The following is a 12,617-nucleotide window of genomic DNA, read 5'->3' on the forward strand; positions in this document are numbered from 1 at the left end:
CTGCCTATTTATTTTTTTTAATTGGGGAATTTGGGGGAGGGGAACAGCCTTTGCCTATTTTAAAGCTGGGTTATTTGTGTTTTTATTATTAAATTGTAATACTTCTTTATATATTCTACATACAAGTACATACAAGATATATACAAGATATACATACAAGATATATAACTTGAAAAACATTTCTCCCATTCTGTGAGGTGACTTCACTTTTTTGTGGTGTCCTTTGAAGAACAAAGTTTTAAATTCTGATGAAGTTCAATTTATCTAGTTTTTCTTTTGTTACTTTTGATATTGGTGATTTTGTGATTTTGATATTTGATATTGTGATTTTGGTATCATGTATAAGATCCAAGGTCACAAATATGTTCTCTAATTTTTCTTCACACAGTTAGATAGTTTTAGCTCTTACATTTAGGCTTTTGATCCATTTTTAGTAACTTTTGTATGTGGTGTGAGGTAGGGGTTCAATTTCATGCTTATACATATGGATACCCAGTTTTCCAAGCACCATTTGTTAAAAGGACTTTTCTTTCTCCATTGAACGGATCCTTGCCAAAAATCAATTGACCATTGATACATGGGTTTATTTCTGGACTCTCAATTCTATTCCATTGATACATATGTCAGTATCACACTGTCTTGATCACTGCAGTTTTATAGTAAGTTTTGAAATTGGGAATGTGAGCCCTCCAACTTTTTCAGCATTGTAAGAATGTATTCTGGGCTCTTTCAATTTTCGTGAATTTAGAATAAGCTTATAAATTTCTGATAAGGAGTCAGCTGAGATATTAATAAGGGAGTGCATTAAAATTTTTTCTAGTTTTTTCAGTTACAGTTGACATTTGACATTGTATTACTTTCAGGTATACAGCACAGTGATTAAACATTTATATAAGTTATGAAGTGATCCCCTGATTAATCTAGTACCCACCTGGTACCATACAGAGCTATTTCAATATTTTTTACTGTATTCCCTGTGCTGTACTTTACACCCCATGACTGTTTTGTAACTGCCAGTTTGTACTGATAAGGATTGCATTGAAGCTGTGGATCTGTTGAGGAAGTCTTGCCAAGATGTCAAGTCTGTTAAGTCTTCTGATCTACGAACTGGGATGTTTTATACCATTTATCAGGTCTTCCTTAATTGCCTTCAATAGTGTTTTGTAGTTTTCAGAGCATAAGCTTTGCACTTCTGTTACATCAGTGTTTTTTAAAGGTCCCTAGGTGAGTCCGATGTGTAGCCAAACTTTCATCATGATTTCAATAGCAAGTGTGACTTCTGTGCCTTCACTCAACATCTTAACCTCATTCGTTCCTCGCAGGAGTCCCACAGGCCTCAAGGCCCTGAGCGTTTTCTTAGGTGAGAAAGCGAGGCTCACTTGTTACTACACAGATAGCAGTTGGAGAGCAGAGATCTCGACGGGTCCATCACGCCACAGCCTGGCCGCTCACACTCAGCTTTAAATGTTACCCCTTTCCATGAACACTCCTTTTGGAAACACTTCCACGCTGCTACCCATGCAGGCCCCTTGGTGTGCAATGCTCTCACCCTCCTCCCACTCCAGTTCCAGCCTTTGGTAGCATCCCTCTTAGTTTTCAGTACTCACTTCAAATGTCACCTCCTTTGAATGGCCTCCTGTGAATCTCTTCTTGTCATTCTCAGAAGGAATGATGCTGTCACTTCTATACCAGGCTGCCTGTGCTGTTGTACCTGCCTCTGTGACAACCTGCCCTGCATTATCTTATGATTAGCAGTGTGGCCACTTTAAGACACCTACCCGTCTGCTCTCATCACGGCTTGTGGTAGAAATGATCATTTGTGGCTTCCAAGGCTGCATCATACGAGGCACCCTGCTGCGCCTGCTCACTAGCACTTGGAGCCCATGAAAGACGGTCTGGCTGGAGAGGCCGCAGGTTAGGTGCTCTGCTTGGCAGTCTGAGCTGAGCCTGTCATTCAGCCATCCCAATGAAGAAACCAACCTGGTAATGGCTCCTGTGTCCCAAGCCCTTCAGGTCACCCCAGGCAAGTCCTCAGCTGTCAGAGAGCAGAGAGGTCTACCTGGCTGTGCCCTGTCAGGATTTCTCCCCAACAGAGTCCATAGCGTGGTGGTCGTCGCTGCACCGTCGACAGTGTGTTACGCAGCCGTAGGTAACCAGAACATTTGCCTTGTGCGTCTCTCTCCCCCCAGGAGGTCGTGAACTCTTTGAGACTGAGGTGGAGTAAAATTCATCTTTCTACCCCCAGTTCTCCACATGTGGCCTCATTCGCATAGGTTCTTATAAATGTATACTGAGTAAATAATGGGTATGGTCCAGATTGCCCTCAGTTGGGGCCTTGCTGAAAACCTGTTCCACTAACATGCAGCCATGCACCAGACTGGACCAGAACAATTAGAAATGCACATACTTGGAGCCCTAGCTTTCACTTCTAGGGCTGTATCCTGTAGGTCCCCATAAGCGTGGTGAATGAAGCATGCACAGCGTTTTTCATCACAGTGTTGTTTGTAAGAGCAAAAGTATTCATAAAAACGATTAACACTGACGACGTCCAGGAAGGGGGACTGTGTGTCTGGGAATGGAGTTGAGGGGCGAGTGTTCACTATCTAGACTTTAATACTTTTGTAGTACCTCTTCTAAAATAAATATTAATATATGTGCTGCACAATTTGACTTGGAACAGAATTAATATTCTTCTCTAAATAGACTCAATTAAACAAATAAATACATTTATTGAAAAGGAAAGTTTACTTTGCCATTCTAAAAGGAAAATTGGTATCATTTGCCATATATAGGAGATAATCATGAGGATGAATGTCATGGGAACAAACACATTTGGAAGCTTACAAAGATATCTGCTTTTCTCTTATAGGCTCTGATTCTGAGACCGGCCCTTTATTTATTGATAAAGGCGATCAGTAGTGACAGAGAGGTCTTAAAGACATATTATCACCAAACTGAGACTTTCTCATAGTTACAAGGCTTTTGGGATAATTGAACAGGAAACTATGTTTTCATTATGTGACTCAGTGTAATGGCCTATCCATTTGCACCCAAATGATCTTGTGTAGCATCTAGAATTAGCTTGTGTTCCATATGGGTCTGTGTCTGTGGTAGAGAAAGCCAGTGTGCCCCCATGTATCAAGCTACTTCTCCATATTCCCAGTGGTCTTTTGCAAGTTGGGATCATGTGACTGGTTCTGGCCAATGGCCTGGGAGTGGAAGTGTCATGTCGCTTCTGGGCTGTGGCAGTTAAATGCTGGTGTACATCCTCCATCCCCCTTTTTGCCTGGAGGCCACATGCTCCAGATGCCACAGCCACAGGGATGTGCAGCCTTTGCATGAGTGAGAAGGAAACTTGTGTTCAGGCCCCGAGGTTTTGGAGTGGATGTGACCTGAAGCTCGGCGAGGCTGCTCCCGCACGTGGGGAGACTGTTGAGAACTCTATCAGCACAGGACCTCCATAATCACATCTCCTCCATGGTTGGGCCCCTTATTTTTTACTTTTTCTTTTCCTCCTGCCTCTGCCCCCTCTTCCTCTTCCTCTGTTCCCCATGCTTTTAGCTAATGTCTTGACTGATTACACACCATCATTCTAGGTTTTGCTTACGGAGTCACAGTCTATTAAGCTTCAAAGAGGCCTCTGCATTATTGTAGTCAGGCCATCTCCCTAGGTAGAAGTCACCTCTCCACACCTCTGATTGCATCTACTTACATACCTCCAGGGGCAGGAAGCTCACTTCCTCCCAGAGTGGTCCCTCATCACTGGGCAACTCTGTCTATATTGTGTTAATTAAACAGTACCCCCATCTCTGGCCCGACTGGGAAAAACCTCCCCGAAGAGTGACATCTGGGCTGAAACCAGTGTCCCAGGCTGGATGGACCAGCAAGTACAGTGGCACCGAGGAGGCCACAAGCTTGGTGTGCTGGAGGGACAGAGAGGAGCCAGGTGTGGCCAGGGTATAGTGACGAGTGAGAAGAGGGTGGAGACCTGGGTAGGGGCTGGCTCACGAAGGACTTAGTATCAGTTTCCGTGCAGGCAGGAAACAGATGGCACACCTAGGGTCGACTGAATGAAGAAAGTTTAATGAAAGGACTGTTTGTGGAGGTGTGGGTGGGCTTGAGGGACACTAAGAAGGAGTGACAGACCACCTTGGTGCCAGCAGCAGTGGGGCCTTGTTGCCACCCCCAGTCCTGATGGGGCCAGGGAGGAGCAGTGAGGAGAAGCCAGTCAGAGGGAGGCTGTAGGAGACCACGAAAAGCTTCATCTGAGGGACCCGGCTACTGCCTCCCACAGCCAAACTGAGGGGAGCTGGGGAGTAATCCCCCTCACCCTCTTCTCCCTCCCCCATCTCCTGCTCATACCTCCTACTGGGAGGACCCAACAGAAGCCAGAGGGCAAAGGCTGATGTGGGCCGTCAGGTCAGCCTCTGGGGCCCTAAGCAGGGTGGGGAAGGACGGAGCGTGATCTGGAGAAGGAACACAATACCCACAGAGCTGTGGGGGTGGTGGCACCAGTGTGCATTTTATTTTATTTATTTATTTTTGAAATTTTATTGGGGAACTGTGTTTTTTCCAGAACCCATGAGCTCCAAGTCAAGTAGTTGTCTTCAATCTAGTGGAGAGCGCAGCTCCTTGGTCCATGTGGGAATCGAACCGACAAGCTTGGTGTCATGAGCCTGCACTCTAACCCCTGAGCTAACCAGGTGCCCCATGTACTTGAATCTTCATTCATAGCCCGGAGAGTCTAAGCTGGGGAGTGATCTGACCTGGAGTTAGCTGGCTTCTCTACTGCTGCCTGGGGAATGGGTTGGGTGTGAGGACAGTCGGGAGGCTCTTCTGTAATAGTTGTCCAGGGGGGTGATGACAGTAGCTGGGAACAGGGAGGATGCAGAGAAGAGCGTGAGCTCAGGGTTACACTTCAAATCAATCTCAGGTTCACTTGAAGCTCAGGAAGCTGATAGCTATGTGCATGTGGAACCGGCCCCTCTGGACTTGTCCCCTTTCCCACCATCACTGCTCCACAGGGAAAGGGGGTTTGGATGACACCAGACCACCTTCAATCATTTTTTAGCTCTCCTTCATTAGAGGTGTGGCCTTGATTCCACATCTGTAAAATGTGTGAGTAATAGTGTCTCTCTGAAAGGCAGTTGCAAGGATTGATGGAGGTGAGGTATACAGGTGACCGAGCAGAGCAAGGCTTGGCTCAGAACACTTTGACCATCACTGCAATCTCCCTTCCAAAAATGAGTGTCAGGTTGAAAAGCCTTGTGGAGACTTGGGAGCCATCTCTGGACTCCCTTATTCGGCAAGTACCAGGTCAGCTCTGCTCCCTTCCCTGAGATGCTGCTCGGTACCAGGGGTTGGGGCTCAGGGATGGGAGGACAGGATCTGCCTTCAAGCCATCACACCTGGTGGGGCAGATGGGTGCAGACATGGGCACGCACATCAGAATGCAATAGGTGCCATCGTAAAGGTGGGTTCATGTAAAAGTGATGGGAGCAGTGGACCCACCCCAGTCCTTTTTCCTGCATCACCTAGTTTCATTTATTTCTCAGCACTTACTGGTATCCAAAAGTGTGCTGTGCATTCATAGGCTGACTTGTTTGCTGTGTCTTCATCACTAAGCACCCTGTCCCCTCTCTGTCCCCTCATTGCTCAGTACAGTGCTTGCCATTAATAGGCACTCGTGAGTGAGTTGGCGGGTGCAATGAAGCTGTGCCTCCTGACGTGAAGGAAGAAGGTAGGAGACAAGTGGGGAGGGACTGTGTGGGCTCAGTCCCTGAGCCTCCCTGACCCCTGGGGCCTTGCACACAGCCTGCGTCATCAGGGATGCTGGCAGGGACTGCAGCCTTGGGAGGCTGGCTCCCAACACTCCCCCACCAGCTCTGGCGGCTGTTTGTCAGCTCCTAGAGCTGAAGGGAGAATTCTAGGTTAGGGCAGGGGGTGGAGGGTCTGGATAGCAGACTGCAGACAAGGGGCCCTGAATAAGCCTCTGGAGGCCTCCGTGTCTTTATTTGCAGGGCGGGAACAGTCATAGCATCCACTCTTGGCAGGATGGCGGCGCCCTTCACTCTTCTGGGCCTGTTTCCTACCTGCGAAGTGGGGATGAGTATCACCAACCTCATGGCTTCCTGGGATAAAATGAGCCCACATTTGAAACGAGCATGGCGCAGAGGAAGCTCTAGGTCGGCACCAGCCATGCCCATTGGAGAGACTCTTGACCCCTCAGCAGCCAGCCTGGGCGTGCTTCCTCCTGGCGACTCTCTGCAGGCAGCTTCCCAGGGCTTACAGGGTCTGGCAGTGGCCGCTGGGCTGCAGCAAAGAGCTTCCTTTAGTGCTTCCACTGACTCTTAAAGGGAAAATCCTTTCCTGGATTGTTGCTTGCGGCAGACACGGTTGAAATGAACAGAAACCGTTTTTCTTCTCCCACCCCCACCGCGTTATCCTTTTTCACGGAGGAGGGAAGAGAAAACCTTTTCAGAAAAAAGCTGTGGGAGACGCTACTCTGTCTCTTTCCTGCAGCGATGCCCGCCCAGGAGATGCTGAAGTTTGCAGCCTGGGCACTGGCGGGAGCCAGGGCCGCGCCTTGGGGGCAGGTTGCTAGGTAACACGTGGGGGCGGGGCCGGGGCCGGTTGCTAGGGAACTCACGGGGGCGCGCCTGGTCCAGCAGGCACAGCTGCAGAGCCGCGCGCCGCCACGAGGGGGCAGCAAGAGCCTGCGGATGCGTGGCCGCTGTGCGGCCTTGGTTGCAGAGCCGGGAGGGCGATCTCCTACATGCTCTGGGATGCAGGGGACCAAGACGAGGCCTGAAACCTGCCTTCCGGCCCTCTGCTCTGGCTGCCCCGGGACCACAGGACCAGAGCTGTCCAGGGAAGCAGCTCACCGCCCCTTCCTCCCCCTCGTCTTCCATCCTTCCTTGACGTGGGGCCACGAAAAGTAGTTTCCAGGTGGGAAGGGTGCTCTCTGCGACATAAAGGGTCATGTTCCGTCACAGCCAGGGACTCAGTGTTATCATGTGCTAGGCACAGTGCACAGTGTGTCCCATCTAAAGATATAGGCACAGTCATAGCCCTCCTTTTGACAAGGAAGGGAGGGTTCACGTAGGTTTAGCAAATTGCCTGATGTCACTGTGCTCGATCATACTATTGGCACAAATATTCTGGGCTGTTCACCTTCCTGAGTGACCAAGGCTGCGTGACTAGTTCTGGGTGATGAAATGTGGGTGGGAGTGATGGGTGTCATTTCTGGCAGAAGCAGGGACAGCTCTGCTATAGCTTGGGTTCTTCTCCTCCCCCCAGGCACCCAGTGGGTCCTCCCAGTGGTGGAACCACAGTGCTGAGCAGTTAGCAGGTGGAGGACAGTGGCCTGCCATGTTGCCTGGCCTTGAGTTGATTTGCATGAAGACAAACACTTTTATTGTGTGTGTTAAGCCACTGAGATTTGGGGATATTTTGTTAACTCAGTAGCTACCAGCCCATGCAGCCAGGAGGTGGGGTGGCTGAGATTGGAGCCCACACCTTTCTGACCAGAGACTATGACCTGTTACATTAGAAACAGAACTGGGAAGGTAGGTTCCCATTCCTTATTCAGACACACACATTCTCCCGTCACCAAACACTCTAACGTTTCTGAAATCAGGTTTTGTCTTGTGATCAGTGGCCTCTCACAATCCTTGTTGGTCTGGTTGGCAGTGACACAGTTGTTGTTGCCTGAAACTTTTTGGCAAGATTTTTTAAAAAGTGCCAGCATCAAATCCTGAAGAATGTGTGTGTCTACTTGAAATGAAATCTCAGGGACAATGGTGGGACACTCTTTTAAGAAATGGTGTGGGCCGGCCGAGTGGCGCATTGGTTAAGACCTGGCTTAGGATGCCAGCTCTGAGCAGCAGGGCCCTGGTTCAGATCCCACATGAGGGCCAGTGACACTGTGCCGTCTATAGCTAAGATGGTGAACAACAGCTCAACCTGGAGCTGGGCTGCCGTGAGTCACAGGTGATGGCGTAGGCTGCAGCCCCTGCTGCAATGGGCTGCCATAAGCTACCGTGTGTGGCTGGCAGCCAGTGTGAGCTGCCGGCAGCCGGTGTGAGCTGCCAAGAGCCGCTGTGAGTGGCCGTCCAGAGGCTGGTGACCGATCTGCCTCACCCGGGAAGAGCGCAATGATAATACCAACATGGGCCAGTGAAGCAACATCCTCCACAACTAGACTGAAGAACAAAAGGACAGCAACTTGTCTGTTCCCCTTCCCCAATTCCCCAGCACTGTTCCCTCCGCCAATTCCCCAATAAAATCTTAAAAAAAAATAAAAGAAATGGTGCATCACTTACACTCTTGATGTCTCAGAAGATGATGATGTGTGAAAAACACAAACATCAATGACTCTGAATTGTAAGGAGACTCACACGAGTCAAATTCTGAATGGTGTTTTAGGAAAACTTGAGCCATTTATTTCGCTGATATCTTCCATTTTATATATGAACAATAGTGATATGTGATAAAAACTTATGTTTTAATAAGTCTAGAGAGCCCTTTCAATACATATAAAGTAACAATTCTAAGTGATAATAAAACACCGTGTCTTGGTTTAATTGGCAGTGTTTTTTCTTTCTTAGTGGCACGTAAAGATGCACCCTAAAATCAATGGGATCTTAGATTAGCTGAAATATGGTCCCTGTGGATCGTGGGAGGCAGGTTTTGCCACCACCACTGTTAGCTGCCTTGGGGGGATTGGTCCCCTGCGGAGCCCATGGGTGTGGGGGAGCTGGCTGGCACCATCGTGGGGCTCCCTTCTCAGACGCCCCTTCTGTGCCTGAGGATTATCTTTTCAACAGCTCCTGGTTCAGGGCTGCTCAATGGAGCTGCTAGAGCTCAGGATAAATGCAGGCTCCACAGGGGCCTGAGGGATCCTCAGGGTGTAACAAAGAGCAGCTCCCCAGGCCCCCTGCAGGGAAATCAAGTGAAATTCATGCAACAAAGATGCAGACAGCTGGCTGGCATCTCTTCTTGTCTGTGTGCCTTAGTGTGGGGGAGGGCCCTGGGTGTGGCTCTGGCTTAGACAGCAGCTCTGTCTGAGGAGCCAGACTTGGTGGGGTGCAAAGGAGAGGGGAAGGTCTGCTAAACCCAGCCCCTGCTGTCACCCCCTCAGACCAAACCAGTCAGGGCAGGCTGGGTGGCACTGCAGTAACAAGCACCCCTCGCGGGTCCTGCTCTCTGACTCATAATCACAGAGGCTTCATCCTCCCTTACAGGCTCCTCCTCACTCAGGGACCCTGGTGGGCAGAGCCCCCACCACCTGGGACATCCCAAGTTGCTCGCTCAGAAGTGACATCATGGCTAAAGCAAGTGGAAAAGGAAATGCAGCCCTCCCACGGGCAGGGTGCTTCTGCACAGCTCGACGCTTTCACATGGAGCACGTTCCTGTCCCTGACCATGTCCCATTTCCAGCCATACCCTTGCCTGTGAGCACCCCCCAGCGGCCACACTCTGTCCCTCAGTCTCTATGTCCCTGGTCATGACCCTTTGAGTGAGGCTGCATTTGCCTGAGTCTGTGGGACCGTGCCTGTCCTCCTGGGCACCCCCTCACATCGCCTCCTTCTCATTTCCATGGCCGAGTGCCCTGCCGGGTGTGAGCTGTCACCCCACTGCGTGGTCGCTCATCCTGGTGCTGTGCAGGGCGGAAAGCACAGTGCCCATTTTATAGAAGAATGAGGAAAGGGAGGAAGCAAACGTTTCGTGCCCACTGCTGCTAGGCACCCAGTGTGCGCTTTTTGTACTTGGCACAACCGTCCTATCTGTGTATGAGATGGGTTATTGTTCCCATTTTCCAGACGAGGACACTGAGGCTTAGGCAGTTTACGGGTTTCACCACAGGCCACCAGCCTAGCAGCAGCAGAGTTGGTCACTAATCCCTCCTCTACCCATCGGTCGTTACCACCTTTCTGGCCCATTATCATAACCTGGGTTGGGCACAAGCACACAGACTCACACACGTGTGGCCTCTCCAGACACCTTTATTATTTTTGGTGCCCCCTCACCTTGCCTTCTGGTACCCAGTGGATGTCTTTGTGGCTGTCCTGGCCTCTGTCACTGCAGACACCACCCTCCCCCCACCCCCATCTGTGTGCTCAGCCCAGGGAAGGGCTTTGCTGCCCTGAGGAGGAGCAGGGCAGAGACCGCAGTCCCCGCCCACTCAGCGTACACCCACTGGATGGCCCCAGCTCTCCCATCGCAGGCTTTCTTGGCTGGGCTGGTATCTGTCACCATTAAGCATTTGTCATCGCATTGTCCCACCATAAAAAAGCACTGTCCCAACTGTCCCCACAAAGGGTGATTTCTGGCATTCTTTCCTGTCATTCTGCCTCCTCTGAGATCTGCAGAAACATGAGTGGGGCTCCAGGAGCATTTGTTCCTGGAAGACTCTGGGCTGACGCTGCCTGGAACAAGAGGAAAGTGCACAGCAGCCTTGGGCCACGCGCCCCAGGGACGGGGCTCTGTTGTCATGTGTCCTCTGTAGATGCTGCTGCCCCTGTGGGCGGCATGTGTTACAGAGCAGGGCCAGGACCTGACCCCTGGGACATGGCTCCCCCTGTCACAGACGGTCCCAGTGGTTGGTGGTGGCTTCTTCTGATCCCTCATGGCTGATATTGGTTGTAGATGGTGTTTATCACATGGGGTGGTGACATCATGGAGGATTCTAACTTCAGATGGCTCTTAACAGAGTTGGTACTTGTCACTGATAATACTTGTCCCCACTGATGAGCTCTGGCCCAGGTGATCCCACCACGGTAGTTCTCATCATAGATGGTTTGCCCTCGATGGGTCCTTTTAGGGATGGCTCGTCACTGGCATGAGCACAGGGCAGATTTCATTGCCACTGGTGACCTTGACACAGCGGTTCTTCCCAACCCTGGTTCCCCATTGATGGTCTGAGCCATTATTCGCCTCAGCGTAGGTGGTCGCTGGTCATCAGTAGTTCTTGCTGTTGTCGCCGCTCCTGCTGATGGTTGTTCCTACAGGTGGAGCTGTTCTCAAGGATGGTTTTGACACCGTCAGTGTGTGCTTTTTAAAGGGCTTTCCCACTCATTTTTCCAAAACCACTCTGGGTTTGCTGGATCTTCACATCTGCCTTTTTCAAGGATCTGCTCATAAAGACTCGTGCCTCTGGGCCGGCTGCTCCCCCCGTGTTGACCTGGTCACTGGCTGTCACATTGTCCCCAGCCTTGTCCTCCTGAAGACTGGTGTTGCTCTGCGGCCCACTTGGCACCTTGCAGTCCACCCTGATGCTCTGGCAGCTGCTGGCCTGGCTGGAGGGAAGGCTGCCCATGGAACTGACCAGCCCACTGCTCACCTGGTAGGTGAGAAAGCTGCTGCCCGGGCTGATGAAATGGAGGCTGGTCAGGCTGCTGGCCCTGCTGCCAGGGGAGCCGCTGGTGGTGGTGGTGGTGCTGGTGCTGCTGCCGGGCAGGCTGGTTTCACTTTTCCCCTCCAGTCTGCTGGGAGCTGCTGGCCTGGCTGGGAGGGTGAGTGCCGCCTCTCTGGGTTCTGAGTCTTCTGTTCAACCTCACGGTTTGACTGCTGCCCACCAGGCTGACATCGCTGCTCTCCTCATCACCTGCATACCCGCTGCTCAGCTGGCTGGTGTCACTGCCCTTTGCCAGGTGGGAGTGTCGCATGCTCCTCACGTTGCTCTCACTGCTCCAGGTGTTTCCCAGGTTACTGCTGGAAACTCTCAGGGGCTCCTGAGAAGCTTCTGCATCATGTCCTGGCCACACAGGGGACTGGGGCTCTAAGCCAGGTGACTGGAGGCTTGCATCTTGGGCCTGAGCATTCCGGGCAGAAGAGTCCCCTTCTTTACCCTGGGGGAAAGTGGGGTGCAACTGAACTGGTTTATCCAGAAGGAGGGGGCCCTGGGAGGCTTCCGGATGTTGGCTGCACTTGTCTGAGGGCCGGAGGCTCAATTCATAAGGCTCCCTTTCAAAACAGAGCTCTGTGATTGGCTGGCCTTGTTCCCGTGGTGATGGCGCTTGTGAGGCGGCTGGCCAGGGTGGGTGACGGAACAATGCTGTCCTTTCCAGTTACACCAGTGGCCGGGGCAGGAGTTGGGCAGAAAAGGGGCCTGAGGCCTCTGCTTGGCTCCGTCAGGAGACCTGGGCGGCCATCCTAGCTGAGCCCCTCAGAGCTGCCTTTCTCTAGGATGTCACTTTACTCCTGAGCCTCCTGCTCCTTGCTCAGGTAGCTGTAAGGACTGCTGAGAAGGTCACAGTCAGGAGTTTAACCGAAGTCCCTTGCCAAACCTCCATGGCCCTGCCTGGTCCCACCTCACACCCTATCTTTTCTTTTTTCTTTTTTAAGATTTTTATTGGGGAATTGGGGGGATGGGAACAGCGCTGGGGAATTGGGGGAAGGGAACAGACAAGTTGCTGTCCTTTTGTTCTTCAGTCTAGTTGTGGAAGATGTTGCTTCACTGGTCCAAGTTGGCACCATCATTACGCTCTTCCCGGGCAAGGCAGATCAGTCGCCGACTTCTGGACGGCCGCTCACTGTGGCTGCTGGCCACTCACGCTGGCTGCTGGCTACACACGGTAGCCCATGGCAACCCACTGCAGCAGGGGCTGCAGCCT

General features: G+C 51.3%; 1 protein-coding gene across 1 annotated transcript in view; it reads right to left on the reverse strand.

Moving 5' to 3' along the window:
* Window positions 1-11,468: 11,468 nt before the first annotated feature.
* Window positions 11,469-12,617, reverse strand: part of CUNH16orf82 (chromosome unknown C16orf82 homolog) — a 15,844-nt gene continuing 14,695 nt past the window's right edge. Inside the window, exon 2 of the mRNA XM_019649807.1 lies at window positions 11,469-11,935. Within this exon, the coding sequence (XP_019505352.1) occupies window positions 11,469-11,935 (467 nt within the window). The remainder of the gene's footprint in view (window positions 11,936-12,617) is intronic.

This window comes from Hipposideros armiger, unplaced genomic scaffold (assembly GCF_001890085.2).
Source record: "Hipposideros armiger isolate ML-2016 unplaced genomic scaffold, ASM189008v1 scaffold_135, whole genome shotgun sequence".
Classification (NCBI taxonomy): Eukaryota; Metazoa; Chordata; class Mammalia; order Chiroptera; family Hipposideridae; genus Hipposideros; species Hipposideros armiger.